We start from the raw sequence: 26,360 nt of genomic DNA, 5'->3' as shown, positions 1-26,360 counted from the left end.
GCGGGGAGGCCGCGGGGCCGGTGGGGCCCCGGCCTGGGCCTGGCAGGGCCGGAGTGGCGCGCTGGCCGGGCATTCGGCGGCCGCGCCCACGCCCGGCGCGGCCCGCGGACCCCCGCCCCAGCCCGGGCGTTGGGGGCGGGCTCCGACCCCCGGGGCGGGCGGAGGCCGGCAGCGCGGAGCAGGCGGGCTGGGGAGGACACGCGCGAGTCCTCGGGAGGTGCCCGCCGCCGGCTAGGCCTGAGGGGCGGGGGTTGGGCCGTGGCCGCCCCCGGGGACACACCCATCCAGGAGGGGCTGTCACCGCCACGGCCTCTGCGGGAGACCCAAGCCGATAAGCCCCCTGGAGGGATGGAAGTGGCTTGGCCGGGCGCCCCGTGAGCTTGCTCAGTGACCTTGGGGGCCTCGTGTGGGTCCTCCCTCTCTGCAAATGGAGGCTCCGGTGGGCTGCTGTGCCGACTTCTACTGCTGGTAGTCTGGTAGGGGAACCTCTCCCTAGGGTTGGGCAGGGTCTGGGCTGCCCCATGTGGCCACGCAGGTGGGAAGGGGGCGGGCCTTCGGTAGAGGACTAGGTGGGTAACGAGAAGGGGAGGTGTGCAGGAGGATCAGGCCCCTGGCTGCACCTGTATGGTGAGACCTTGGTACTTAGTTTGGTTCAACAAGTGTTGGCAGGTCTGGGGAGCTGGCTAGCATGGTGAGGGGCTGGCCTCGGGGAGCTGGGATGGCCCCACGGATACAGCTACTCCAGGAGCTAAATCCTGGAGGGTAGGGCAGCCCGATCCACGGACACACAGTGAGGATCCTAGTAGTCAAGGAAGGAAAGCTTTTTGGAGGAGACAAAAACGTGGAATGCCTTGAATAACAGGGGTGTGGGAGGAAACGGGCTTAGATATATGTTTTCTGCTTCTCTATGTAGGTTCCTTGCATTTGGGACTTTTGTGGAGAGTTTCTAACAGTTTCCAAACTTTTTTTGTTCTTTTGGTTCTCCCTTGTCTCCATGGAGGGTGTCTTGTCATCCTCAGCTGTGAGCGTCTGCAGTGCTGTATCCTAGGATGCAGGGCCTGGGTGGAAATAAGGGTCTGGGATGAGTGGGGTGGGGGGCGCTATGTTGATGAGGCTACTTACATGACCCTCTGTGACTTCTGACCTGGAATCGGGCGCCTGGAAGTGGGCAGAGTGAGTGTCAGTGACCGACAGGCTGGGAAGAGAAGAAAGGAAAGTGTGTGGGTCTGGGGGCGTGAGCCCAGCACCCAGCCGCCTGGGGAGGCAGAAGGCACCTGGTGCCCGAGTGACTGAAGTCTGCTTTCCAGAATGATTCTGTTCTGGATTCTGGGTTGGGGTATGTGGGGTGTCTGGCTGTGCTAGGCCATGGTTCCATCTGCGGGCTGACTGTTGACCTCCAGGGCTGCTGAGCCCTTCCCTTCCCTGGTCACCAGCAGGTGCACCAGCCTCCTTGAAGGCAGAGACTCTCAGTGCTTCTGGTGTGGGTTCCATTTGGAAGGACCCTGAAGAGTGGTCAGTCTATTCTGGAATGTGGCAGTGGGGCCAGAATACTGAGGTGTTTAGTTTTGTTTTGTTTTAGTGAGTTCTAGGCCCAGTGTGGGGCTTGAAGTCACGCCCTGGAGATCAAGAGTCGCATGCTCTACTGACTGAGCCAGCCAGGAGCCCCTGAGTTTTTAAAATCTCATGTTCATCACATTGATTACAGATTTTAGAGTTACTTCCTTAATAAATATTTGAGTAGCTCTGTGTCTGACACGGGGGGATTCAGGGATGAGCAAAGGGAACTTCCGTCTTCTTGCAGTTGACCGTGTGTTTGGGGAGACAGGCAGTAAGGAGACAATTCCGTAAATATATAAAAGTGAGGTGCTGTGAGGACAGAGTTCGGGGAACTGGGTGAAACGGGGGCCTAGGGGGCTACCTCCAGAGGATCAGTGAAGAAGAAGGGAAGCAAGTTCCAGGGAAAGGGAATAGCATGGGCAAAGGTTCAGAGGTAGGACCAGCACGGGGCCACTTTATTCCAAAGCCCTGGGGTTTTCTTCTGTTGCGAGTGGGTCCTTGGATACGGCAGACCGGCCTGTGGGAGTCTGCTCTGGACGGTGGCCAGGCAGGAGACAGCTCCGCTGGGCTTGGTGTGGTGTCTGGGTTCAGCCTGGATTTGTAGCCTGAGGCCTGGGTGAGGAAAGCCCTCCTCTGGATCCTGAGGTGGGTGGCGCTTAGGAAACCTTTGCTGAGCTTTCTCAGTGCCCTCAGTGCTGGGTAGGGCGGCTGCGTCTTCCTGGAGGTGGTTAGAGTAGTGCTTGGCACACGTGTTTCTACACTCCGGCGCCTTCACATGGCCAAAGAGCTACGGAGACCGAGGATGTCGGTTTTGGGGAGAGGCTGAAGGCTGGGGCGGCCCACCTAGGCATAGCTCTTCGCCTGTGACGCTGGGTTCAGTGACTGAATTCGCGATCCAGTCAGCTAGAGGGGGCGTGAGGGGTGGGACAGAGGTGGCTTCTGGGAGCCCGAGCATTCCAGCTCCTGGACCTGGGCCCTGGTCTCTGGGAGGCCTTCGTGGCTGCTCCGAGTTCCCTAGCTGTTAATGTGTGGATTGAAAGCAGTAGCTAGGAGCAGTTCAGAGAATGAATGTGTGCTGCCTGATTAATAAAAAAGCGATGGGTTGGGGAATAAGAGCAGTTTTTTCATAGGTACCCGGTGTTCTGAGCTGTCCTCCTGACCCTGCACGTCTTTACGTGGGGCGTCCCTGTCCTGTTGTTGGGGTTCTGTGGCAGATGCTGTCTACTCGTGGAGCCGGCTGAGCTGGGGTGGACCCAGCTGCCCCATGTGGCCTGACTGCAGGAACCCTCTGGCCTTCATGCCCTCGTCCCAGGATTCGGGGGTTGCTGTGTTTGCAGTGGGCTTGGACCACTTTGGAAAGAGCCCTGTTTAAGTCTTAAGCACTGATGGGTCCAATGCTGGGTGGTGGGCTCATTCTTAAGCTATCACTCAAAAAGGAGCCTCAGAAACTGACTTTGTCAAAACTGTGACCCTGTCCTGCCCCTGGGCCTCCAGCGGGCACCTGGGAGGGAGGAGTGGCCCCTGGGCCCGTAGCCTCCTGTCCATCAGGTCTACAGCCCTTGGCTGTGGGCCTTGCGGCAGCTTGGCTATCTCTCTGCCTAGCACCTGGGCTGAGCCAGCTGTGACGGTGGCATGAGTAGGATTCTCTCCTGGGATTCTCTGATCCTTTAAACTTGAAGAGTTGTCACAGGGCATTTTAGATCATCTTTGCCGGTCCAGCGATGAACCAGATCTCCGTGATCTGTTGAACTTTTTCTGGATGCCCTGGATGGAGTGAGGGGCAAGGGAGATGCACTCAGGACCTCTTGTGTGCTGCCTCTGGCAGGAGGGAGCCTGACCGCTGGCCTTCCCGGCAGTGGTGAATGAGCCCACCGGTCTCATTGCACCCCTGCTCAGGCCTCTCCTCTCACACCCCTGCCGGCACAGTGTGGGTGCTGAGAGCTGGGTGAGCATTTTCCCCTGTATGCCGGGTGAGCCGTTCCTCCCAGGCTGCACTCACCCCTTTCAGCCAAATGTGGGCCACTCTCGGCCGTGTTGCCTGGACTCCCTGCTTCTCATGGCCCCTGAGGATAAAAACCTGGGCTAAATCCCTGATTTACTCCAAGAAAGCACGTTAGTTCATATCCAGCACATAATTGCTGGCAAGAAAGAGCTGAGGCCGCATAATGGGGTCACGGAGAGGGGCTCTGTGGTTAGTTTTTCTGGGTACAGAATGTCCCAGTTGTGCCACCTGAGCTCATGGGAAGAGCCCTGGTCCTTCCTCAACTCAGGAGCCGTTTCCGTCCAATGGGGGGGATGAGTCCTGCCTCCCGCGGGGCGGCGTGAGGCCCGTGTGAGGCCCGAGCAGGGCGCGTGAGCGTGCTGCGGGCGCTCGTCACCGCCGCCCGTCTGTGTTTCAGGCCGAGCCGAGGCTCTCCTCCGGGGAAGATGGCAGCCCTGCGAACCACTCCAGGCTCACCAGCCACGCAGCTGGCGAAGGTGGAGGATGGGTTGGAATGTGGTCCTGCTCAGGAGGAAGAAGAGGAAGAAGACCAGGGGGAAGAGGTGGAGATAGAGGAGGAGGAAGAGATTGTAGTGGAAGAAGGCGAGGACAAGCAGGTGGTGGAGGACGAGGAGGATGGGGGGCGGGCAGGGCACGTGGATCAGGTGGAGGTGGAGTTGGAGGAGGACGAGGACGTGGAGGAGGTGACGGCAGAGGAGCAGAGTCTGACCTTGGGGACCCAGGAGCGCTGTAGCCGTGCTGCTGATGCCAAGTCCCCAGTTCTCCAGGGAAAGGGTAAGAGAAAGGAACCGGCTCCCGGGGTAGGAGGCAGTGGGGGCCTGGGAGGGCAGGCCAGGACAGGGTGGAGCTGGAGCATCAGGACCCAGGTTTTGAAACGGAGGAGCCTGGAACTCCTGCCCCTGCTTGCTGTCCGGGCAAAGGTGACCATGGCAGCAAGGCCCGACGGGGAAGGCGGGCCCCTAACAGGTCTTCCCCTCAGCCTTGCAGGCCGCCCGGGTTCCAGCCACGCCTAGGGATGAGGACCTGGAGGAGGAGGAAGAGGAGGAGGAGGAGGAGGAGGAAGAAGAGGAGGAAGAAGAGGAGGAAGATGATGATGATTCCCTGACAGCTGGATCTCAGGTGAGCTGCTGTCTCTCTGGAGCTCAGTTAACCAGGCACCTGCTGTCCTGGAGACCCCTGTGGGCAAAGCAGAGGCTCTGTGGTCCTCAGGGCGAGTTCGGGCTGTGAGCGGGGACGGGGCAGCAAGAAGTGACTGGGGATCTCTAGCCCCAAGCCCACGGGACGTGGTTCCACTTTCCCGGGGCCCAACCCTTCCCAGGCCATCATGTCCTGAGGATGTTGACTGCCCCTCACGTGGCTGCACTGCGGCCCCTTACCTGGAGGGCCTGTCACCTGTCCAGGCTCGGGTTTCCTGCCGAGCCCAGTCAGATCGGGCACCAGTGCCCACAGTCGGTTGAGTTGATGCCGCTTAGGTACCCAGGCGTGGGCCCTCACGTTGCTGATGTGACCACTGGCTTAAGGTGGACAATGAGGGGGGAGGACACAGCCTCCCCGCACAGCCATGGACTTGAGCTTTCTCATCTTCTGACCTCAGTGTGAGTCGTGGCTCTGCCCCCCCACACGCTGAGCGTTCGCCCTCTCTGAGCCTGGGTTCCTAATCTCTGAACGGAAATGGGGTCTTTGGCTTTCAGGGCCACCACCAGGCTTGCGCACCTTGAGTACTGCTGGGCCTTTGCAGGCCTGTCAGTGATGGGATGTCGGGCCGTGTCCCCGTGAGCTCCGTGTTGCAGGACCACGGTCAGCTCTTCTTGACGAGCTTTTTCTGTTGCTCGCGTTCTAGGGGCTCCCCTGCCTCTCTCCGGCTCCCCCGCCTCTCTCCGAAGGCAGCTTAGGGCAGAGGCCAGGGCTCTGTTTTCCAGGGGCTGGTGACCTTTGAAGATGTGGCCGTGTACTTCTCATTGGAGGAATGGGAAAGGCTGGACGCAGACCAGCGGGACCTTTACAAGGACGTCATGCAGGAAAACTATGGGATCCTGGTGTCCTTGGGTAAGTAGGGAGGCTTTGTGGTCTGACGGCTGCCAGCAGCCTAGCCGTTTGAAAGAGTGGCTTCTGAAGCCCCAGAGTCTAAGAGAGGGGCGTCCTGGAGCCAGCCCACCTCTTGGGGGAGTCCTAGGGACCCGGGTCTCCGCTGTGGCCCAGCAGTGCCATGAGCCAGGTGGATGTGTTCTGGGAGCCGCCCGTCCAGCTCCGGTCCCTGGGCCGTCTGCCCCCCGAGGCCTCCGGGGCTGAGGAGTCAGGGGCTAGAGGGGCTGAAGGTGTGTGGAGGGGCTGAGCAGGACAGCTGCAGCTCTCAGGGCAAAACTCTAGACTTGTGAATGTGGGATTTCCCAGGGCGGAGGCCGGGAGATGGGAGGGCTGGCCCGGGAAGGGAGAGTGAGGAGCCGGTTGGCATGTCGGGGATGGCACTGCGTGCGGTGAGGGCGGGGCCTGGCCAGCGCAGCCCTGCAGCTGCTGGCTGTTTCTCTCCTGGCCAGGCTACCCAATCCCCAAGCCGGATCTGATCTTCCGGCTGGAGCAAGGGGAGGAGCCCTGGGTCCCAGATAGCCCCCGTCCTGATGAAGGAGACATTGTCACTGGCGTCTACACAGGTGAGTAGGAGATGGAATCTCGTGGGGTTTCTGCTGACGCAGCTCCTCAGGGCTTTGCCAGACTTTGGCCTTGACCTTAGCTCTGTGCCGTGGCCTTGATGCTGCTGGCCTGGGATGTGGAGTGGGCCGCTTGCATAGGGAGGCCGCCACGCGCTAACCTCTGCCTTTGTGCGTTGGCCTCTCCAGGCTGGCGAATCCTTGCGGGTTCCTCTTAGGAGCCTTGGAAAATGTCCCTGTCCCTGCCTTGGAGCCTCTGATTGTTTTTTGTTTTTTCTAAGTGAGGGCCATTTGTTAAGTGTTTGGCTCAGAGAAATAAGTGCAGGAACTGGGCAGACTCTGGCTGAGAGTGCCGGAACCCGCCTTTCTGGTTCCCACACTTGAACCGGTCCTGTGGCTTCTCCACCCATTGGGCTATCTCTGAACAAAGGGTCTGGGGGGCAGGCCTCTGGCCTGGGTGCGCAGCTCTACCCCTTCCAGAAAGGAGATTTGGGAGCGAAGTGTTCAGGGTGGCGAATTTCTCTGGACACTGCTGATGTGGTTCTGTTTCCCCAATTGTCTGAGCTTCGCTTTGCTCACATGGAGAACAAATAATTTGACCTAAATCCATAATTTCCAAGCCGAGGACGTGGGACTGTTGGTTCTGTGGAGGTGCTTCACGAGGTCTGTGAGTCAGGCTCAGTGTTTGAGAGAGATCCGTGGAGGGTGTGTCCGCCTTTGGGCTCGAGTGACGTCCCCCCAGTGAGGGCCACTGGATGGCTCGTGCCAATCAGGTGCCTGGGTAGACTCGGAGCAGCTCATAGACATATTTCAAAATAAAAATACAGAAAAACACAGACCGTGTTACTGCGCCTACGGGTGGTCTCTTCAAAGTGTTTTCCCATTTACTCTGTATTCTCTCGACAAGCCTGGGCCGTAGCAGGGCAGAGGCGACCAGTCGCCCTCGCATATGAGGACTTTGACTCTGAAAGTGGTGACGCCGTGGCTTGTCCAAGGTGGGCTCAGCCGCAGGGCTCACTTGCCACGGTGTTGCGGGATGGCCTTCCCGCCCCGGCTCTCCACGTGCTGTGGGGCCCTTTCTGGGAATCCTTCCTGGGCTTCGGACTTGGGTGGGCTCTGACTGGTGAGACCATCACAGCTGCTTCCGGGACGAGTCTGGGACAGATGTTTCTCGGAGGGGGGTCTCAGTGAGAGGTGGGCCCTGTTTACGGGCACAGCTCAGAAAAGCCACCTGCAGATAAAGGGGCCACAGGCCTGCCTTGGCCAGTCTCTCATCATGTGGGCTAGATGTACCCCCATTCTCCATGCTTCTTGGAGGGTCCTGGGGTACAGCCTTTTGCAGGCTCCAGTGTGGGTGGTCCTGGGTGGGGTTCGGCAGCACCCTGAGGAGGCTGGCTAGCTGGGCCGGCGGCTGGTCGCTGTAGCAGGGCCGGTGAGCCTCGACTGCTCCCCCCATCCCCGCCCGTGCCACCCAGTGAGCCCGAGGTTGATACAGGATCCAGGCATGGTCTTAGACATGTCCCTGTCTGCTAGGGTCAGCTCTGGTAGGGCAAACCCATCTAAGGCCTTTCTTTCTTTCTTTTAATTTTTATTTATCTGAGAGAGAGAGTGTGTGTGCATGTGCTCGTGCGAGAGCAGGGTGAGGGGCAGAGGGAGAGAGAGAGAAAGAATCCTCAAGCCGACTCCCCTGCCCAACTCGGGGCTTGATCCCGGGACCCTGAGACCATGACCTGAGCTGAAATCAAGGGTGGGCCGCTTAACCGATTGAGCCCCCCAGGTGCCCCATCCAAGGCCTTTCTTAACTATGATTGTAGTCTGTTTGCTAAATGGTCTCTCTCTCCTCTTCTCCCCGTACTCATTTCTGTGTGGCTGAGTCCATCGAGAATTGAGAATTGCTGGGTCTGGCAGGACGGATGCTAACTGTTGTGAGCCTGACAGTTTCTGGATTTCTAGATTGTAGTCTGGCAAAACACAAGTGTCTTCCTCTCTTGTGCTTCTTGAAGAATTGGGCCAAAAGGTTTGGACTGTGGCCGGCTTCTTCCACTCAGGCGCCCCATCCCGTCTGCTGTACTGACCTGAAGTCCCCTGCTCTGCCCTTCCAGCTCCGTGCTCCAGCCCCCTGACCCATGCCCCCCCCCCCCCCCCAGCTCACTGCTGCTCGCTTTCCTCACCTCTCCCGACCCCACCCCCTTTCCTGTGCCTTTCTCCTCACCCGGCTTGGAGAGCAGTGCCTCGCCCCCCACCCCCCGTTTGTGATAGCCCCGTGGAGTCGCCTGCCAGACCCCTGCCCATGCAGGACCCCATTTCCTGCTCACATCTGCACTGCAGCTGGGTCGTGGCTGGAGAAAAGTGTGCCTGCCAGCCGACCACACACCTCCTGAGAACACCGCCACCACCTGGGCCCGGTGGTCTGGCTCCGTGTCCTTGTTGGGTTGGCTTTCCGCTCTCTGCGGGCGACCCTCTTGGCCCTGAGGACCCCACACAGCCCCGGTTTCTCAGCTGCCCTCCCGGCTGCTTCTCCACTTGCCCTCGCTTGTTCCCGAGACCAGGACAGTCCTGCGTCCTCTTCTGTTCTCTCTAGGTGACTGCGGCCAGAGCTTACGTCGATGCTGCCCATCCGCAGCTTCTTTCTCCAGCTCTCTTCCTGTCTGCTTGTCCATCCGTATGCTTGGCCTCTCCACTCACTTACCTGATGGGCATTTCAGAGTGAACCTGCACCTGAAGGGGCTTCTCCTACTCCAGCCCCCTCTTGCAGTGTCCTTGGCACCTGAGTGGGCCTGGCTGCGTGCCCGATTAGTCCTTGTCGCTCTGCCTTCCTCGCCCCACCCTGTCCCAGGCTCCCAGGAGGCCAGCGGGCCTGTGGCCACAGGTGTCCTCGAGCTGCCTCTGCCTGCCCTCCAGTAGCTTCCCCGTGCACTTGGCGCAGCGTCTGGGCCCTGCTGTGGCTTGAGACTGCCGCCCCTCCAAGCTCATCTCCTACACCCTTAGCTCTTCAGGCTCGGCCCCTCAGACCACCTTAGTCTTCAAGCTCTCGCCTGCCTCAGGGCCTTTGTGCCCACTGTTTCCCCTGCCGGGATTGCCTTTTGTGGGGCTGGCTCGGCTCTCAGGCCCCACTCGAGTCACGTGTTCTCTGAGCACACGGACTTCAGGAGCACGCCTTCCTGCATTTCTCCAGGATGTTCCCTGCAGTTACAGCAAACAGCGCTGTCTGAAACGGTCCTGCCTAGATGTTTGCTTCCTCATTCCCCGTCTGCTGCCTCCGGCCGCCTCCGTAAGAGCGAGCACTGTGTGTTGTCTTCCCCTGTGCTGTCTCCCCGGCACCCGGAGCGGGCCTGGCACCCAGCGGGGCCGGCTGCTGATCCCCCTCCTTGGCTGCACTCCTGCCCCTCATGTGAAAGTGAAGGACGGAAGAGAATTACAGCATGCAGGATCACACCTGCTTAAGATGCCCCAGGAAAGGAGAGAGAGAATTTCAGAGCAGTAAGAGGTAAAACACTAAGGTGGGGGCATCTCAGGGTCAGTGAGCACAGTCAGTGGTTCTGGAGGGGAGGAGGTCAGGAGCAGCCGTGGAATGTAGGCCCGGGACCAGCCTGCAGGTGGTCTTTACCTCACACAGCCCGTGAGCGCCTGGGCGGAGCGCCTGGGCTGGGCCTGTCTGCCCCACCGGGGCGGGGGGATATTAGTCCTTAGCGTGGGCCTTCCCTGCCTTTGGCACACCCCTGAGGGGGCCCTGGGTGTCCCCGAATCCCCTTTTTTTGTCTGAGCCAGGGAGAAGGCACTTGGGTCCTGTCTTGCCTCAGAGCCCTGGGCGCGTGGTGTAGGCAGAAGGGGAAGGAGCCAGGAAACATTCCACGTGAGGAAGGCTCCTATTAATAGCTGGTCCTTGGTATTATATTCATGGTACAGATGAGGAGACTGAGGCCAGAGAGATCACCTGCCAGTGATGGGGGGTGGGCCCTGTGCTCATGGGAGGACAGAGCCCAGTACAGGAACCTGGCCCTGTCGCGAGCTGCCGTCTCCCCCACACTTGAGTACAGCCCTGGTTACCAAACTCCTGCTCAGTGGGAAGGAAGGGCAGCTGACCAGCAGTCCTGGAGGCAGGAGCCCACCTGCAGCTTGGGCCCACCAACCCTGTGCATGTCCTCCCCTTCTAACTGTTCCTCGGTGGGGGGGCTCTCCTCAAACGCACCTCGAGTCTCCGGGTCTGGATGGAGAAGTCAGGAGCAGGTGTTGACTTTACTCTCGGGCCCCAGCAGAGATGGGTTTAGTCAGAGCCGACTCACCATGGGACCAGGTCAGGGTGGGTTCCCGGACCGGGCAGAGGTTGCCCCGGGGGCGGGAGTCGTAGAAAACGGCCTGGTTCTCAGGGCGTTGTGTGTCCGTCGTGCTGAGCAGCCCGCGGTGGGCCTCCCAGCAGCTCGGGGACAGAGGTGCACCAGGCGTGGGGCTCGGGGGTTTTCATCTTCTCCGAGGCCCTGTGATGAGTGCCTCGGTAGGGCACTTAACTGACGAGGGGGCTCTCCTGACAGGGCCACGGGTCAGCCCCTGGGATTGTCATCGGGCCTCAGAGCACTGGTTCCAGCTTAGCTAATCATCACCCAGGGTCATAGTCCTTGGGAGCAAATGTCGCGGGGAGATGAAGCAGCAGCTCCCACTTCCCAGGGTCCTCTTCTCTGCCCTACCCCTGTGGGTTCTGGAAGAAGCAACTGTGTTTGACCCTATAGGCCCCTGTTACAAAATGTCCCCTCACCCACCTTGTAAAAGCATTCTCTGCTCTGGCTCTCGTCTCACAAGGAGACCTGGTAAGTGCTCACTTGGATTCCAGCAAACCCCCTGGGAACCTGGAGTGACCTTTCCATTGGCCGCCCCCACTCCAGGGCCCCACCTCCAGACTCTGGCCCACTTTAGTGACAAAGACAAGGGAACAGAACCCAGCCTCAGGGCAGGCTGGTCTTCCTCTGCATCCCCCTCCGGTGGCCCTGCTCCTCCCGGCGATGTTGGGGTGCAGCCGGCTCTGACTCCCCAGGGACACGGCCGCCCTTCCTACCCCTCATTTGGTGTCAGTGCTGCTGTCCACCGCCGTGCCGTGTGTTCAGTGGTTTCTCGTTCCTGGACAAGAGGCTGTGCCGGCTCCGGAGGTCCCTCCTGTATCGTCCCCTCTGCAGAGGCTTGAGGTGGGGGCCGGCACGGGCTCCCCTTCCCTGGCGTGCGTGGGGGCTTTCCGCTGCTCCTAGACCCCAAGGAAGAGGTGTTGTGAGGGAGTCACTGGGACCTGGCCCACCCTTCCCAGTTCTGAGTGGCCACGGTAATTTGGCCTGCGTGTCGGCTTTGTATCCAGCAGGGGCTGACCCTGGGCTAGGTCCTGGGGTGCACACTAACCCCACTAAGACGTTGAACGTGTTCCTGTGCTTCAATTCCCCCTGCCTTGGGGAGTCTCTAATTCAAACTACTCAAGACCGTCCCCAGAGTCTTGTGGTAAAATTCTTTTTGAGACTCATGGCAAGAACTCCCAGCTGATCTGAGTACCCGCGGAACTGCCTGTCCCTCCACCATCCCCTGCTGTCTCATGAGGGTGCTCTGGCCTTCCCAGTGAGGAGCTGGGCCTTCTCTGTGCTCTGCAAGGGGCGGACGCCTCACGCCACCCACTCGTGGCCCCAGGTGGCGGCTGCACCTAAACTGAGCTTAGTTCAGGAAACTTTGGTCTCCTATTTTAAAACTTATTTTTACTTTAACAGTATAATAGTACTAACTGTAGAAAACTTGAAAGTATAATTCTGAAAAAAATAAAATAACCCATTTCTCTACGCCTTTAAATGATGCGTGTTTTTGTTCACAGCTGAAATCATGCCCGAACAGTTCTGTGTCTGGCTTTATCTGTCCCCGCGCTTTGCTGTGTTCTCCCATGTGACCATATCACCCTACATGTAGAGTGCTGTACAGAATACAGGACGAGGGCTGAGCCAGGGTGGGCAGCCCTCCTGGGCCCCCACCTTCCCTCGGGGGCAGGACTCGGTGATCCACACTCATCCAGCCAGGTGATGCCTGACACTGGCCACAGTTTTGGTGGTGGACCCAGGTGGGGTAGAGGAGGGGATTCCCACCCTCTAGAACCTTCCAGATGCTAGGATTCTGGGGAGGGCGACAGCATGGTGTGCGACCACTGTGGACCCACACGGGGTGGAGTGTACATGAGAAAGTAGGCACACAGGTGCTTTGCAACATCTGGGGCCACCGTGGGTCAGGCGTTTTCCCTTCTGTTCCTTGTGTGACTTAGTGCCTGCTCCGCAAATGGTAGTTCTCTCCTGAGAATGGTGGCAGGACAATCAGCACTCCATTTTGTAAACTAGAAAACCCTCCAGGTCTGACTCCGTACCCACGCTCTGCACTGAAGGGAGAGGTCACTTTGGTGGAGGAGGTAGAGAACTGCAGGACCTTTTGGGGGGGTGTCCTTGGCCTTCTGTGATAGGAGGGTGCTTGCAGTTCACCCAGTCTTAGCCAGCTTGGGACTGGTTCCCAAATGCACAGCCACTCAGAAAAAGCCAAGCTTTGGGGTGCCTTAGCAGGGAAGCTTGGGCTGTGCCTGAATCGTTGCTGGAGGCTGTTAGGATGAGTGCAGAGGGCTGGGGCCCAGTGGCCCCTCTAGGTCTCCTTGGCTCAAGGCAGCCTTTTCAGGTTCTGCTCTGAGAGTGGGAGGGAGACCCACCACTGCTGGCCAGCCTGAGGCTGGTGGAGAACAACTCAGAGCGGAAGGGATGCTGAGCAGAACTTAGGTGCTTACAAGGCAGGTCCTCAGCTGCAGGGCCCTGCGGCTGAGCTGGTGCTGGGGGCTTGCTTGCCTTGGGCCAAGCGGGGGTGGGTGGGGGTGCGTGGGGGGTAGAGTTCTCTGGAAGACACGGGGTTTGGGGAGAACAGCTCAGGGGTCTCCGTTTTTCTGAGTACCAGACGCCTGTTAGGGGCTTAGCCCCTGGTCTCCCAGGAACCTACAGGCACGGTCACCAACTTTGTAGAGCGTTCCTGTTTCTCAGCAGGGCGGCAAGCACTGGAGATCTGGAAGAGGGATTAATTAGTTGAGGCCATTTGAGGACAGTCCAAGAAGTAAAGGAATCTGGGCCTCCCCTAGGAGGGACACCCACGCGCACATTTCTCCCGGCTGCAGAGTTCCTCCTGAGGGAGGCCGTGGCTTTACTGCCCCGTGTGCGCTGGAGCGCGCACAGCCTCTCCCTTCGTGGAATGCAGAAGCACCCTGTCCAGAGCCTGCGGATGGAGGCTCGGCGCCGGGGGAGCTTGGGAGCTTGGGGTCCCGCGCAAGCTGTGATTCTCTAGGGAGGAGCCTGCAAGGGGCTGCCTCGACCTCCTCTCACCTTTCTTCTGGCCTTCCTTTGTCGCCTTCAGGGGCCTGGTTCTGGACTGACGACCTAGACGACCACGAGGAGGACGACGACGAGGACTTCCTGGCGGAGGTGGCCGAGGAAGAGAACGAGCCCCCGGGGCTCTGGTCAGCGGCCTACGGCGTGGGGGACGTTCCTGGGACGTGGGGCCCCGATGACTCGGATTCAGCGCAGACCCCGGAGGGGTGGGGTCCCGACCCCGGGAGCCTCGGGGTCCTGGCCGAGGGATCCGAGGCGAAGCCCTTCCTGCCGGGCCGGGAGCCTGGCGCGAACCTGCTGGCGCCCTGGGCGTTCCCTGCCACTGTGGCTGCTCCGGCCGGGCGGCCCGAGACCACGTGCGACGTGTGCGGAAAAGTGTTCCCGCACCGGTCCCGGCTGGCCAAGCACCAGCGCTACCACGCGGCCGTCAAGCCCTTCGGCTGCGACGAGTGCGGCAAGGGCTTCGTGTACCGCTCACACCTGGCCATCCACCAGCGCACGCACACCGGAGAGAAGCCCTTCCCGTGCCCGGACTGCGGCAAGCGCTTCGTCTACAAGTCGCACCTGGTCACGCACCGGCGCATCCACACGGGCGAGCGGCCCTACCGCTGCGCCTTCTGCGGGGCGGGCTTCGGGCGCCGCTCCTACCTGGTCACGCACCAGCGCACGCACACGGGCGAGCGGCCCTACCCGTGCCCGCACTGCGGCCGCAGCTTCAGCCAGAGCTCGGCGCTCGCGCGGCACCAGGCGGTGCACACGGCCGACCGGCCGCACTGCTGCCCCGACTGCGGCCAGGCCTTCCGCCTGCGCGCCGACTTCCAGCGCCACCGGCGCGGCGGCGGTTGCGCGGAGCCCGGCGGTGACGGCCCTCGGCGGGAGCCCTGCGACACGGTGCCCGCGGCGGGGCCGGAGGAGGCCGAGGTCGGGCCGGAGGGGCCCGAGGAGGCCGAGGCCGGCGAGGCGGACGTAGAGGCCGAGGCCGAGGCCGAGGCGAGAGAGGAGGCGGCGGCGACGGTGGGGCCCAGCCCCGGGCGCAAGGAGGACCCCGAGCCGGACAGGCGGTTCCTCGAGCTGGGCAACGGCCTGGGGGAGGGCGAAGGCCCTTCCTCGCACCCGCTCGGCTTCCACTTTCCCGTGCACCCCAAGTCCTGGCTCCACCCGGACGGCTTCCCGATCCTGGGCCTCCCGGACTTCGGGGAGCGGCTGCAGGCCGACGGGCGCCCCCTGCCGGGACCCCTGGGGGGCCGGCTCGCCCTGGTGGAGGGCGCCGGGCTAGCCTGCGACCCTTTCGGCGGCGGCGGGCCGGGGGGCGGCGGCGGCGGCGGGCTGCGCGCGTTCGCGCCGGCCGTTGGGGGGCTGCTGGCCGAGCCGGCGCCCGCCGCGCTGGCAGAGGAGGAGAGTCCGTGGATCTGCTCCGACTGCGGCAAGACGTTCGGGCGCCGCGCGGCGCTGGCCAAGCACCAGCGCTACCACGCGGGCGAGCGGCCGCACCGCTGCGCGGACTGCGGCAAGAGCTTCGTGTACGGCTCGCACCTGGCGCGCCACCGCCGCACGCACACGGGCGAGCGGCCCTTCCCGTGCCCCGAGTGCGGCGCGCGCTTCGCCCGCGGCTCGCACCTGGCGGCGCACGTGCGGGGCCACACGGGCGAGAAGCCCTTCGTGTGCGGCGTGTGCGGCGCGGGCTTCAGCCGGCGCGCGCACCTGACGGCGCACGGGCGCGCGCACACGGGCGAGCGGCCCTACGCGTGCGGCGAGTGCGGCCGCCGCTTCGGGCAGAGCGCGGCGCTGACGCGGCACCAGTGGGCGCACGCCGAGGAGAAGCCGCACCGCTGCCCCGACTGCGGCAAGGGCTTCGGCCACAGCTCGGACTTCAAGCGGCACCGGCGCACGCACACGGGCGAGAAGCCCTTCCGCTGCACGGACTGCGGCCGCGGCTTCGCGCAGCGCTCCAACCTGGCCAAGCACCGGCGCGGCCACACCGGCGAGCGGCCCTTCCCGTGCCCCGAGTGCGGCAAGCGCTTCTCGCAGCGCTCGGTGCTCGTGACGCACCAGCGCACGCACACGGGCGAGCGGCCGTACGCCTGCGCCAACTGCGGCCGCCGCTTCTCGCAGAGCTCGCACCTGCTCACCCACATGAAGACGCACCGCAGCGCGGCCGGCGCGCCCGGCTCGGCGCCAGCGGCCCCCGCGTCCAAGGCCGAGGCGCCCGCCAAGGGGCCGCCGGGCGCGGGCAGCGGGCCCGGGGAGCGCGGCAGCACCCTGCTGGAGTTCGCGGGCGGAACGAGCTTCGGCTCTGAGCCGACGGCCACCTTCGCGGGGCCCTCGGGCGCCTACGAGGAGAGCATCCTGTGATGGCCCGAGGCCGACGGAGGCGCAGCCCGCTGGGCCGCCGGCCCCTTGCTCCTCTGGCCTCGGGGTGCTGAGGGCCCCAGTCCTGGTGCGGTGCCTTCCCCTCAGCCCCCGGTGCACCGCGCCGCCCCCCGGCCTCGGGCGCCCCTCCTGCCCGGCCCTGGGAAACCGGGTCGCCAAGCTCGTCCGGCCGTGCAGGGGGCGCGTGGGGAGAGGAGAGCCGCGCGCGGAGGAGGCGAGGGCAGGGGGCGGCCACCCCGACCAAGACTGCGGCATCCCTGGGTCTGTGCTGTGGAGCCACGCGGTAGGGATGGCAGGCGATCTTATTTATTTCACTCGGGTTCCGATTTGGGTGGCCCGGAGGACCGGTGGCCGATGAGTTTGTAAGTGGGTTGTACAGCGAGGGAGGGGAAGCCCTTGCGTCAAGGGGAGGGTGGGGTGGTCGAGGGCGAGCATCCGGCTCCTCCCGTGGGTTTGGCTGACGACTTCTTCCCATTCCTCAGTGAGAGACTTCAGGGACCTTCTGGTCATTTGAGTGTGTCCGGGAAGTTTTAAGGACTGCGCGGGGCTAGGGGAAGCCTTCTGGGTTTCCGGAGGACTATGTTCCTCCCTGCACAGGGGGGACAGAGATGCAACTGGGAAAGCTTTTATTCTGTCTACTGTGGATATTTATTTCCATCTCTTGTATGGCCTGAAGAATCTGGGAGGAGGAGGAAAAGCCAGAAACCAAATTTGTGGCCCCAGGCGGGTGGGTTGCAGGTGTTCCAGGGTCCTGAGGGAGTTTGAAGCCTTATTCTGGGGGAGGGTCACTCGCTCTCACCCCACTTGAGCACCTAGATCAGCCAGGCACAATTCTGCCCGGTGGGTTTTGGTCTCCGCCTCCCCCTTTGAGTCCTTTGGTACTCTCACCTCTGGCAGCTGGAGGGGGCACACTCAGAGATCCTCAGGGGCCCCTTGCTGGCTGCTGCGGCCATGGCCCCAGCCTTCAACTGCCTGGGCCGCCACCACCACCCCCACCCCACCCCCCACTCCCCGGGCAGGTGGACACATGGGTCCCTGCCCTCTAAGCCCAGTGCTTGTTTAAATTTAATAACCAATTGTAAAGTGACAGGTCGGCAGCAGGATCGTTTCTCACATCCCTATGGGGTTAGGGCCCTAGGACGTCTGCAGGTCCCTTTAATGCTGCTTCTGTCATCATTCTATACTAGAAGCAAGTCGTCTTTCTGTTCAGAATGCCATGTCACAGGGTGGGCGGTCTGTACAGTGGAAGTCCACCTCTGGGGGTGTGGACTTGAGCCTGTGGCTCAATGACAAGCCAGGCAGCCAGCTATGCAAGGCCCGCGCCTGGTGGGCACGCCACCCTCCGGGTTGGGCCATTGGGAGCCACGGGGCAGGCAGCTGAAGTATGGCTCACGTGAGATCCTTTCCTCCCTTAATGCCTTTTGGGCCAGTGTGAGTGGGGCCAGAAAACAGATTTTGAAGCAACTGCATTCCCTTTTAGACCTAGTTCCTTCTGTTTTAGTGTAGACATGGCCTTGGGGCCTGAGAGCCAGCAGCCAGGCTGCTGAGGCTGGGGGCGGGGTAGGAGGCGCAGTAGTTGGTGGGTGGGAAAGGGGGTGCGGATGGTGGTGTTAAGAATTCACCTGGCTGGGTGAGGTGGTGGGGTGGGTTGGGGTGCTGAGGAGGGCAGGGGTCCCAGGAGGCATCAGCAATGCTGGGTGGCGCCTTCCCTGTCCTCAGCTTCTTTCCTCTCCCTGTGGGACAGGAACCTCAGGGGCCAAGGGCAAGCAGCGTAGCCCTGCATGGCTGGGGTTTGGCTCCGTGCTCATTCTCCTTGCACACCCCTCAGAGTGCATACCTTTGGTGCCCCCCTGGGCCCCAGCTGCTTCCGCCCTGGCCCGGAGCCATCAGCAGGAGGACCTAGCTTTAATAAAGAGTGGAGAAATGAGCTTTCTGACTGGATTCCATGTTGTTGCCGCTCCTCGATGCCCTCAGGGAGGCTCTGAAAGGTCTCGGGCCTTTTTTCTGCAAAAAAACAAAACAAAACCCACAAAAAACTTTTTTTAGGAGTTTCTCCTTTCAGAAACTAGAAATGGCCCGGGAGGAGTCAGCCCAAGATGGGCTTTGGCTCCTGCCTCCTGTGTCTACCAAGTCTTTCTGGGAGTCCCCAGCGGGCCCCCCACACTGCCACATACTCTTTGTAATACACCTATCTTGGGATCTTATTGTGCTTAGGATTGTTTTCTCCAGCCTTCCCTTGGTCAAAGGAGAGGGGCCAGGTCCCCTTCCTGGGGGTCCAGACATGCACTGAGTCCCAGACATTTCCTCAGAGGCCTCAGCGCTTCGTGGGTTTATCCAGGCTCATCTGCTCTGTGCCAAGGCAAAGGACACCTCCCCAGGACCCCCAAACTCCTTCCTTTGTACTGATTTATTGACTACCTTCTCACCAGATGATGCCCCATAACCAGATCTGACCTTCCATTCTTTGCGCATGGATTCGGAAAAATATGAACTATGAAGTAAATTGTCTTCGAGATGTGATTTGGAGGCATCAGAACAGAATCCAATGTTTCAGTTAAAAAAAAAAAAAAAGGCTTTGAGTGGCAGATGGATGTTAAGACCTAGTTAAAAATTGATGGCCTTGAGGATCTTAAAGTCTATTCAGAAAAGGCCAATTATTCCCAGATAGAGCTTACAGATGTCTGGCCAAATTCTTTTTTATTTGGGGGAGGGCGGGGGACCCAACTGATGGTCATAGAAAAAAGAAAGTAGACAGCCCTTCTGGTTTTGAGAGGACTTCCAAATTTCTGGAGTCCCTGACTGATTCCCCAAGTGTCAATTTAGCATCTTCTATCATTGCCAAGGGTAGAAGCCCCCAGGAGATGTGACCCATGCAAGGTGGTACTTTGAGAGTCTTGAGGCTCTGAGCACCCCTCTGGCTTCCCCCTACCTTTGTTATTTTCCTGTTTCCCTCTTGCTTGCATTTCCCCAACCTCCTTCCTTGCTCCTGACCCTTTCACTTGATCTCTTCAGACATCTTCTAACTCTTTATTTTTTCTTTCCCTAATTGGCTACATATGGAATAAAGTATTTTGAAATTTTTGGTTATATTTATTAAATAAAGCTTTATGATCCTTGTTCATTATTTAATTTTTTCCTGATTATAAAATACATGCTAGTTGTAAAAATCCCAACAGTACGACAAAATGTGTTACGTGCACACTTACATCCTACAGGGTCACACCACATCCAGCCACCAGGAACCAGAGCAGCTTCAGGAGGCGTGGGGGCCCATTTCTTCCATGGAACAGAAATGTTTCTCCACTGGGGACATACTTTACACGTTCCCTTACAACTTGTTTTTTTCATTTAACAACACATTAGGACATACTTTCCCACCGGACAGAACTACCTCACTCATGTTAACTGCCCCAGCATAGCAATTCATTTTGTGGACGTACCCATAATTGATGTAACCTCTCCTGCAACAATGGGTATCTGGTTGTTCCCAGTGTCTCACAATTACAAACAATGCTGCAATGTCGATTCTTGTACATATTTCTGTGCAGTTATGTAGATTTTTAGTTATTTGTTTAGAAAAAGAACTAGAGGTGGATGTTGCCAGGCCACAAGGCATGTGTATTTAAAGTTTGGAGTATAGCTAAATTGTCACTGAGAAAGGCTAACTCCAGTCCAACAGCGATTCTCCCAGCGTAGTGAGAAAGTGCTGGTGGTCCACGGCCTCGCCAACAGGGGGCATCAACAATCGTTTTAATCTTGCTTTGTTCTTAATTTTACAGAGGTGAATGGCTTGCCTTTTTCTGTTTCTTTCAAACATGTAAATAGGTTATTTAGAACAACAATAACAACTCGCCAAGGCCGAGGTATTTCTGGGGCTGTGGCTATGATCTATCCCCACCCAGTCCAAGTTAATAGCTTCCATATTTCCTGGTAAGATAAGATATCTCAGGTTTACCTTGAAAATTTCCTACCCCAAACCTGTAATCAGCCAATTCTCCAAGGAGCCAGGATTCCTTTAGTGGGAAATGATATTTAGGGACCACAATTTGGTGCTCAATCCTATTCGGTTGATTTTTTCCCCCCCTAAGGAAAAAATAATTTTCCAGCTAGAATTCTATATCCAGCCAAGCTATTCTGACAAGTGATATTTTTAGATCTGCAAGAATTCAGAAAATTTACCATCCTTTAACCGTTTATAGGCGACATGTCACACAACAAAAGAATCGACCAAGAAAGAGGAAGATTTGAGATGTAGGAAATAGTGGAGCCAGTCCAGGAGAAAGCTGTCTGGGAAAACAACTATACATCAGTCCAATTGGAGCATGAGGATGGGGAGCTTCAGGAATTAGGTCTCTGTGGAATGGGGGAATCCAGCAGAGTTGAAAACATGCCTGAGGGGCTGGACATGGAAGAGCAGAGCTATGGTGAAAGGCGGACCTGAAGATCAAAAGGGACCTTGGCTGGGAAAGCCAGCATGGCGCATCTCAGGGCCATGAAGTAAACTCTTTTCGGACAAGAACTGGGCCAGGGAGGAACCAGGATCTTGTTTCCACCTTGAGACACAGACTGAATGCGGACGCCCCTTACCATAACCGGCAGCCACAGTGGCCACTGTGAGGCTGTGTGCAGTTTTCGCTTTGTATTTTTTTTTATAAGTTATGTCTTTAATTATATCTGACTAGCCTGAACATATTTATTTAGGTTCTTGCCGTATTGTTCCATAAGCTTAATTTGTATCATGCTTTGGTAAATTTGTTGACTGCCCTTCTTGGCATTAGATCCTTCATATTTTGGAAACTTACTTTGCAAGCAGGCTCATGTTGAGTAGGAGGGTTTTTCTTTGTTTCTTTGGGTCATGTTTGGGTTTCATTCTCTCTCTCCCCCTGTCCAGAAGTCCAGCAGTTGTTGGTTACCTCCATGGTAACCGAGAAATGTGGTAACAGTGCTCTGAGGTTGCTGCTCCATGAGGACACCAGGCACGCTGCGGCCCAGGGAAGGAGGCCTCCTGGTCAGGAAGCTGAATCTCAGTCCCCTTCGCCCACCTCCCTAGGTCCTCAGCTCCCTGTAATCCACAGTCCTCAGCAGCAGGTGGGCAGCCCTCGTTCCCAGCTCTGTTTCACCCCGTGAACCTGCCTCGGGTCCTCTTCTCACCAGAAGCCTTTACAGTGTCCTTTCCCCCCACGAGCTGAGCCCCCAGCACCTGCTGCTCACTTCCAAACCTAGAGCCCATGAGGCCTTTTCTCTCACCACTCACATTGCTTCTGCTCATTTTTGATCCAAAGAGATGTTCACTTTGCTTTTGGATCCTGGCTCTGTCTTTTTAATTATCTGTTGACAACTTTTATCTTTCATTGCTATGTGATCGAAACAAGGAGTATGTTGGATGCAACCTTGATGTGCTATCTCACCCAGATTGATATCACTTTTATTACTTCCCTTTAACTTTGTTCTCTTTGCCCTCCCTAGTTGTCCACTCTGTATCCATTCTCCCCTTCCTTTGCTCTAAGAAAATCTCTGTACCGCTGGGGGTGCCGATGTGCCCCAATGACATTTCCCAGCCTCCTCTGTAGATAGAAATGGCCAATTGAATGTAAGGAAAAGATAATTATGTGGGGCTTCCAGGAAAGTTCTTTGAAAAGGGCCTGATTCAGTTGGGAGGTATATCTTTTTGCCCTTTGATCTTTCTTTTCTTGTACCTGGAATGCAGATGTGATGGGTAGAGGTCAGCTGCCATCTTGAGACAAAGAAGTCACTTCAAGGATGGAAGCCACATGCTGAGACTGGCTGAGCAGAGAAGCAACAAGAACCTGGGTTCCCCAAGAGCATGACCAAGGTGGGCTGGTCACTGGAGACGTAACCAAGGTCCTGCCCCAGGAATTATCCAGTTAGGATGACTAACATCTGCTGCTGTCATAAGCAATTTCTCAATAGACCCTCTGTATTTGCATCGTTCCCTGAAGATTCAAAGTCCCAGGTAGAAGCATGTGATTGGCTGGGCTTGGGTCAGGGGCACATTTCCCAGCTGCCAGGAGGTTAAGAATACCTGGCCCCTTTGGCATCTATAGGGGGACATAGGCACTGCCTCCCACTAAGACCCACACAGAGGATTCTTCCCTGGAGAGTCAGAAACCATGGGTAACATCAACTGTACCCCTGTATTAACTGATACATAGGGAAATCTCCAGCTGGAAATCCCTCCCCTTGATGAGGTAAGCTGCGGCTCATTTCTGTTCACTCCCAGTGTAGATGTGGAAGAGAACACAGGGATAGTCTTGGGGCGTGGCCGGCATCCTGCCTTTCCAGGCTTTTCTTAATTCTCCGTTATCCAGGCTCTCTCTCTCCCCAAATCCGGGGGAAGCTCCTTTCTTTGATCCTGGTTTGAGGCTTTCTGGGCTTTAGCTCCACCTCATGTTGGCACTTCTCCCAGCTCCCATCCCAGACCTAGCCCTTTACAACATCCGATGCACATAGGCCCGGCTGTAGTGTTCCTTCAAGGACCTCCTTCCCAAATGATCAGCCCACTCTTAGAGGGTCTGGGCCAGGTGCAAGTCAGTTGAGAACAGTCCTAAGACCAGCCGTGCCTTCCTGAATCACTATGCCGAGATGCTGATTCTCATGTCCTGTCACCCTTTAGGATTTCTTTCCAGGCAGAGACGGCAACATGCAGGACAGGTGACAAAAACGTGAACTTGCTTAATTTCCACTTGTCATTCATGGAACTGGTGGCTGAGCATTGGACGGCCTGCAAAAAAACCAATGTTTTTGCTAGCACAATACTCAAAGCATCAGGGAGATGCACCGTCCTTTCCTCCGTCTGCCAAAACTTACACAAGTGCATCTAACTGGAAGGGCCTGATTCGAGTCCAGAACCCTAGCAGCAGGGAAGGCTGGGAAGTGCAGGAGTTAGCATTCCAGCAGGCACACTTAGAAGGACATGAGAATGGGTACACATGCCCACGCACCAGCTCCTTGCCCCTTCCATCAAGAGGGAGCCCCACAGGAAGCTGCCTGTTGACACAGGATTTGGGGGCTGTCACTCCCTGGTCCCCATGTTGTCCTGTGTCAGCCAGGCACAGCTCCCAGACGCAGCCACCTGCCAAAGGCCAACAGACACTGTGATTTCCACGCACAGAAGGGGGCAACCAGATGGCTCTGGTCTGTTTTTGTGGATCATCTCAGGAGACTATGCATGTGCGCCATTCCCGTATCTTCTGGAAGTGTCATCAGAGCACCGGGGAACGTTAAATGAAAGGGGTCAGAACACATCTGTCCTTCTCCCATTGGGTGTTATTAACCACTGCACCTAGAGGCCATTCCTAATGCTCTGGATCCCCCCTCCGCCCCCGTAGAATCCCATGCAGATTCTTTATCTTTTTCTTTTTTATTGAGGTGAAATATACGTGGCATAAAACTAACCATTTTCAAGAGTACGGTTGAGTGGTATGTGGTACATTTACAATGTTGTATTATCACCACCCCTGTCAAGTTCCCAAACATTTCCATCACTCCATTAAGTAGTCACTCCTGATTCTCCCTCCCCCGAGCCCCAGCCACGTCTGAAGCTAGTGAGCCCCATCCTAGGCTCTTTAGTTAAGACAATAATTTTCCATTTTTGGCTCCAGCTCATTTGAGCTGGATTCTATACTTGCACCGGATAGAGTCCTAAATGGCAAAGCATCCCTCAGGTTCCAGCGTAAACATCTGTTTGTCAGACAGGTCTTCTGCTCCCCTAATTTAATTTAAATCGCTCTGTTCCACCGTCTTCTGGCAATGCGCGGTTCTCGCCTTCATAGTTCTTAGCACGAATTGCAGTATTACACGTGTTACTGGTTTAATGGCTGTCTCCTCCGTGGGCCAGTGCGATCCAACAAGGTAGGGACAGTTTGTTTTGTTCTCTTCCTCTGACTAGCACAGTGCTATAAAAACAATCTGTGCAATAAACATGCTCGGGGCAGGGGGGAATGGAGGGGAACAGGTGACGTCTAGAGCTAAAGACATCAGGTCTGGAGTGGTCCCCAGCTAGTGACAACTCGCTATTGAGTTGGGGAGCCTCTCTGCCCACCTGAAACTTCCAAAGCCCCATACCTCCTCAGCCCCAAAGAAACAAACCCAGACTACCTTTTTAGAAACTCCTGAGAAGAGACAAGACAAAAAGATGACAGGGACATTAAAATACCATTGATACAAATGTTTTTTTATCTGCTTGAACAATTAATACACACATATTATACAAATTCAAACATATTAGAAGGCGTTTTAGTTTACAGTGAAAATAAAAGGTTGAGTCTTTTGCTCATACCTACTCTCTAGTCACACCCACTTGCCATTCCCTTCCTGAAAGGCACCTACTGCCTATTAATCTCTTGTGTCCCAGAGCAACAATATGCATATTCAAATACGTATGTATTCCTACCTTTCTTTTTAAACAAATGCCGGAATACCAGACACAATGCTTTTATCCTTGTAACCTTATAACCTGAAGTTAGTTTCATATTAGCACAACGGGATCTACCTCTTCATTTTAATGCTACATAGTTGCATTGTATGAATGTTGCTATTTATTCACTCAGTTCCCCTTGAATGGACACTTTAGATGCTCACTGTCTTTTGCTACTACAACCAATGCTGGAAGCTGTACACGTCCTTTGCACACACCTCTTAATATGATCAGTACGATAAATTCCTAGAATGGAATTGCTCTGTCAAAGGGTACATTGATTTTGAGTTTTGCCGAAGTGATTATAACATTGTATACTCTCATCAACAGCATGGGCCCCTGTTTTCCCAACAGGCTTGCCAGCAGTATGTGTTATCAAACCTCTAGATCTCTGGCAACCTGATGGGTAAAACAGAAAGCCATTGTCTTAACTAAAAATTTTAAAACAACCCGCACAGAGAATATACTATAATGAACAACCGTGAACTTTTCATCCATATCCAGACTTGATGTTTTTCTATATTGCCTCAGAATTTTAATTTTGTTAGAAATACATGTTACAGGTGCAGCAAAACCCATATATGTATCCCTGTCTAATTTCATTCTCTTCCTTTCCCCTGTGGAAGTGATTGTCATTAATTTGCTGTTCATCGCTCCCGTGCGTTATACTGCATATTTATGTCTAGAAAACAATATTTGTGAATGTTTTCAAACTGTATATATTAGTCATCAAATTCTGTGCATACATAACTGTGTTTAAATTGTATATATCACTGTATGTAATATACATTTATAACACTATGAGTAACATATGCTAATTACATACTGCAGTCATATATAGTTATTTCAATTGTGTATATTATTCATCAAATTCATATATTTCAATTCATACAGAAAGAACATTAGATAAAATTCAACTAGAGCCAGAAGGGAACTGTCTTAACCTTGTAAGGGTTATATAGCAAAGATTGATGCAAACATGATACTTAATGGAAAAATATCAGGTAGGTTTCTTTTAAAATTAGAAACAGATGTGTCCACCATCCTCTTACCATTTAACATAATACTGGAGTTTCCAAGGGAGGCAGTATAAGAATTACAATGGAATAAATTAAAATGTCATATTCTCAGATAACATGACCATCTCCCTAGAAAAACATAAGAATCCATTGCTAACAGATTAGAACTTATACAAGTGTTCATACAAGATCAACCTACAAATACCAACAGTGTTTCTCTACTGGCAATTTGAATAAATGGTTGTAGCATGCTTTTGGAGGGGATGACTTAATATTATAAAGATGTCAGTTGTCCCCCAAACTAATCCATAAATAATGCAATTTCAATAAAAATTTCGGTTGAGCTTTTTGAGGACCTTGATAAATTTCTGTGGGAGAAGAAGAGTAAAGAGGAATTTACTTACCCTACCAATGATAAGAAAGCAAAAACTGTTTAGTAGACGATATTAGGGAAACTGGGTAATAATACTGGATCTCTACTTCACATCATATAAAGAAGTAGATGCCAGATACATTGAAGACCTAACCGCAAAGATAAAACCACAATATTAGTAGAAGAAAATGTAGGTGATATCTTTGTGACCTCGGGGTAGGAAAGGACTCAAAAAAATTCCAATATCATAGCCACGAGGGAAATAATTGATGGAGTTGATTACTTCATAATTTATAACTTTTGCACTATGAAGGACTCCAGAGATAAATAAATAGATATCAGAAGGGGAAAATATTTGCAGTATCTAAAATTCACAAGAGACTATCGTCTAAAATACTCAAGGAACTCCTATAAATAAAAGAAAAGATAACAGTTTAATGGGAAAGTGGGGATTTTTAACTTTATCCTGCTCAGAACCTATTTTGTAAATTGGTGTATGAACATATTTCCTAAGTCTGGAAAATTCTTAGCACTCTGTAATATTGCCTTTCCATCATTTTCTCTACTTTCCTCTGAATTCCTATTTGACT

General features: G+C 55.9%; 1 protein-coding gene across 4 annotated transcripts; it reads left to right on the top strand.

The window, feature by feature from the left end:
• The first annotated feature begins 268 nt into the window (after positions 1 to 268).
• ZNF316 (zinc finger protein 316) lies at positions 269 to 26,360 on the top strand. Of its 4 annotated transcripts, none has more exons than XR_004298086.1 (6): positions 269 to 4,333; positions 4,539 to 4,678; positions 5,479 to 5,605; positions 6,094 to 6,207; positions 13,597 to 21,029; positions 21,649 to 26,359. XR_004298086.1 is itself a non-coding variant. In XM_032394114.1 (6 exons), exons 2-6 carry the CDS (start codon positions 3,985 to 3,987, stop codon positions 15,921 to 15,923), a joined length of 3,057 nt encoding a protein of 1,018 aa, XP_032250005.1. In that variant the 5' UTR covers positions 269 to 476; positions 3,957 to 3,984; the 3' UTR covers positions 15,924 to 26,360. The 4 variants fall into 4 exon arrangements, 2 of the variants coding, with proteins under 2 accessions (XP_032250005.1, XP_032250004.1); XR_004298087.1 differs by having other exon boundaries at positions 13,597 to 21,774; positions 22,576 to 26,359; XM_032394114.1 differs by having other exon boundaries at positions 269 to 476; positions 3,957 to 4,333; positions 13,597 to 26,360.

The sequence above is a fragment of the Phoca vitulina genome, unplaced genomic scaffold, assembly GCF_004348235.1.
Source record: "Phoca vitulina isolate PV1807 unplaced genomic scaffold, GSC_HSeal_1.0 scaffold79, whole genome shotgun sequence".
Classification (NCBI taxonomy): domain Eukaryota; kingdom Metazoa; phylum Chordata; class Mammalia; order Carnivora; family Phocidae; genus Phoca; species Phoca vitulina.
The sequence above is the reverse complement of the archived record's forward strand: the minus strand, read 5'-3'. Positions and strand labels throughout refer to the sequence as shown.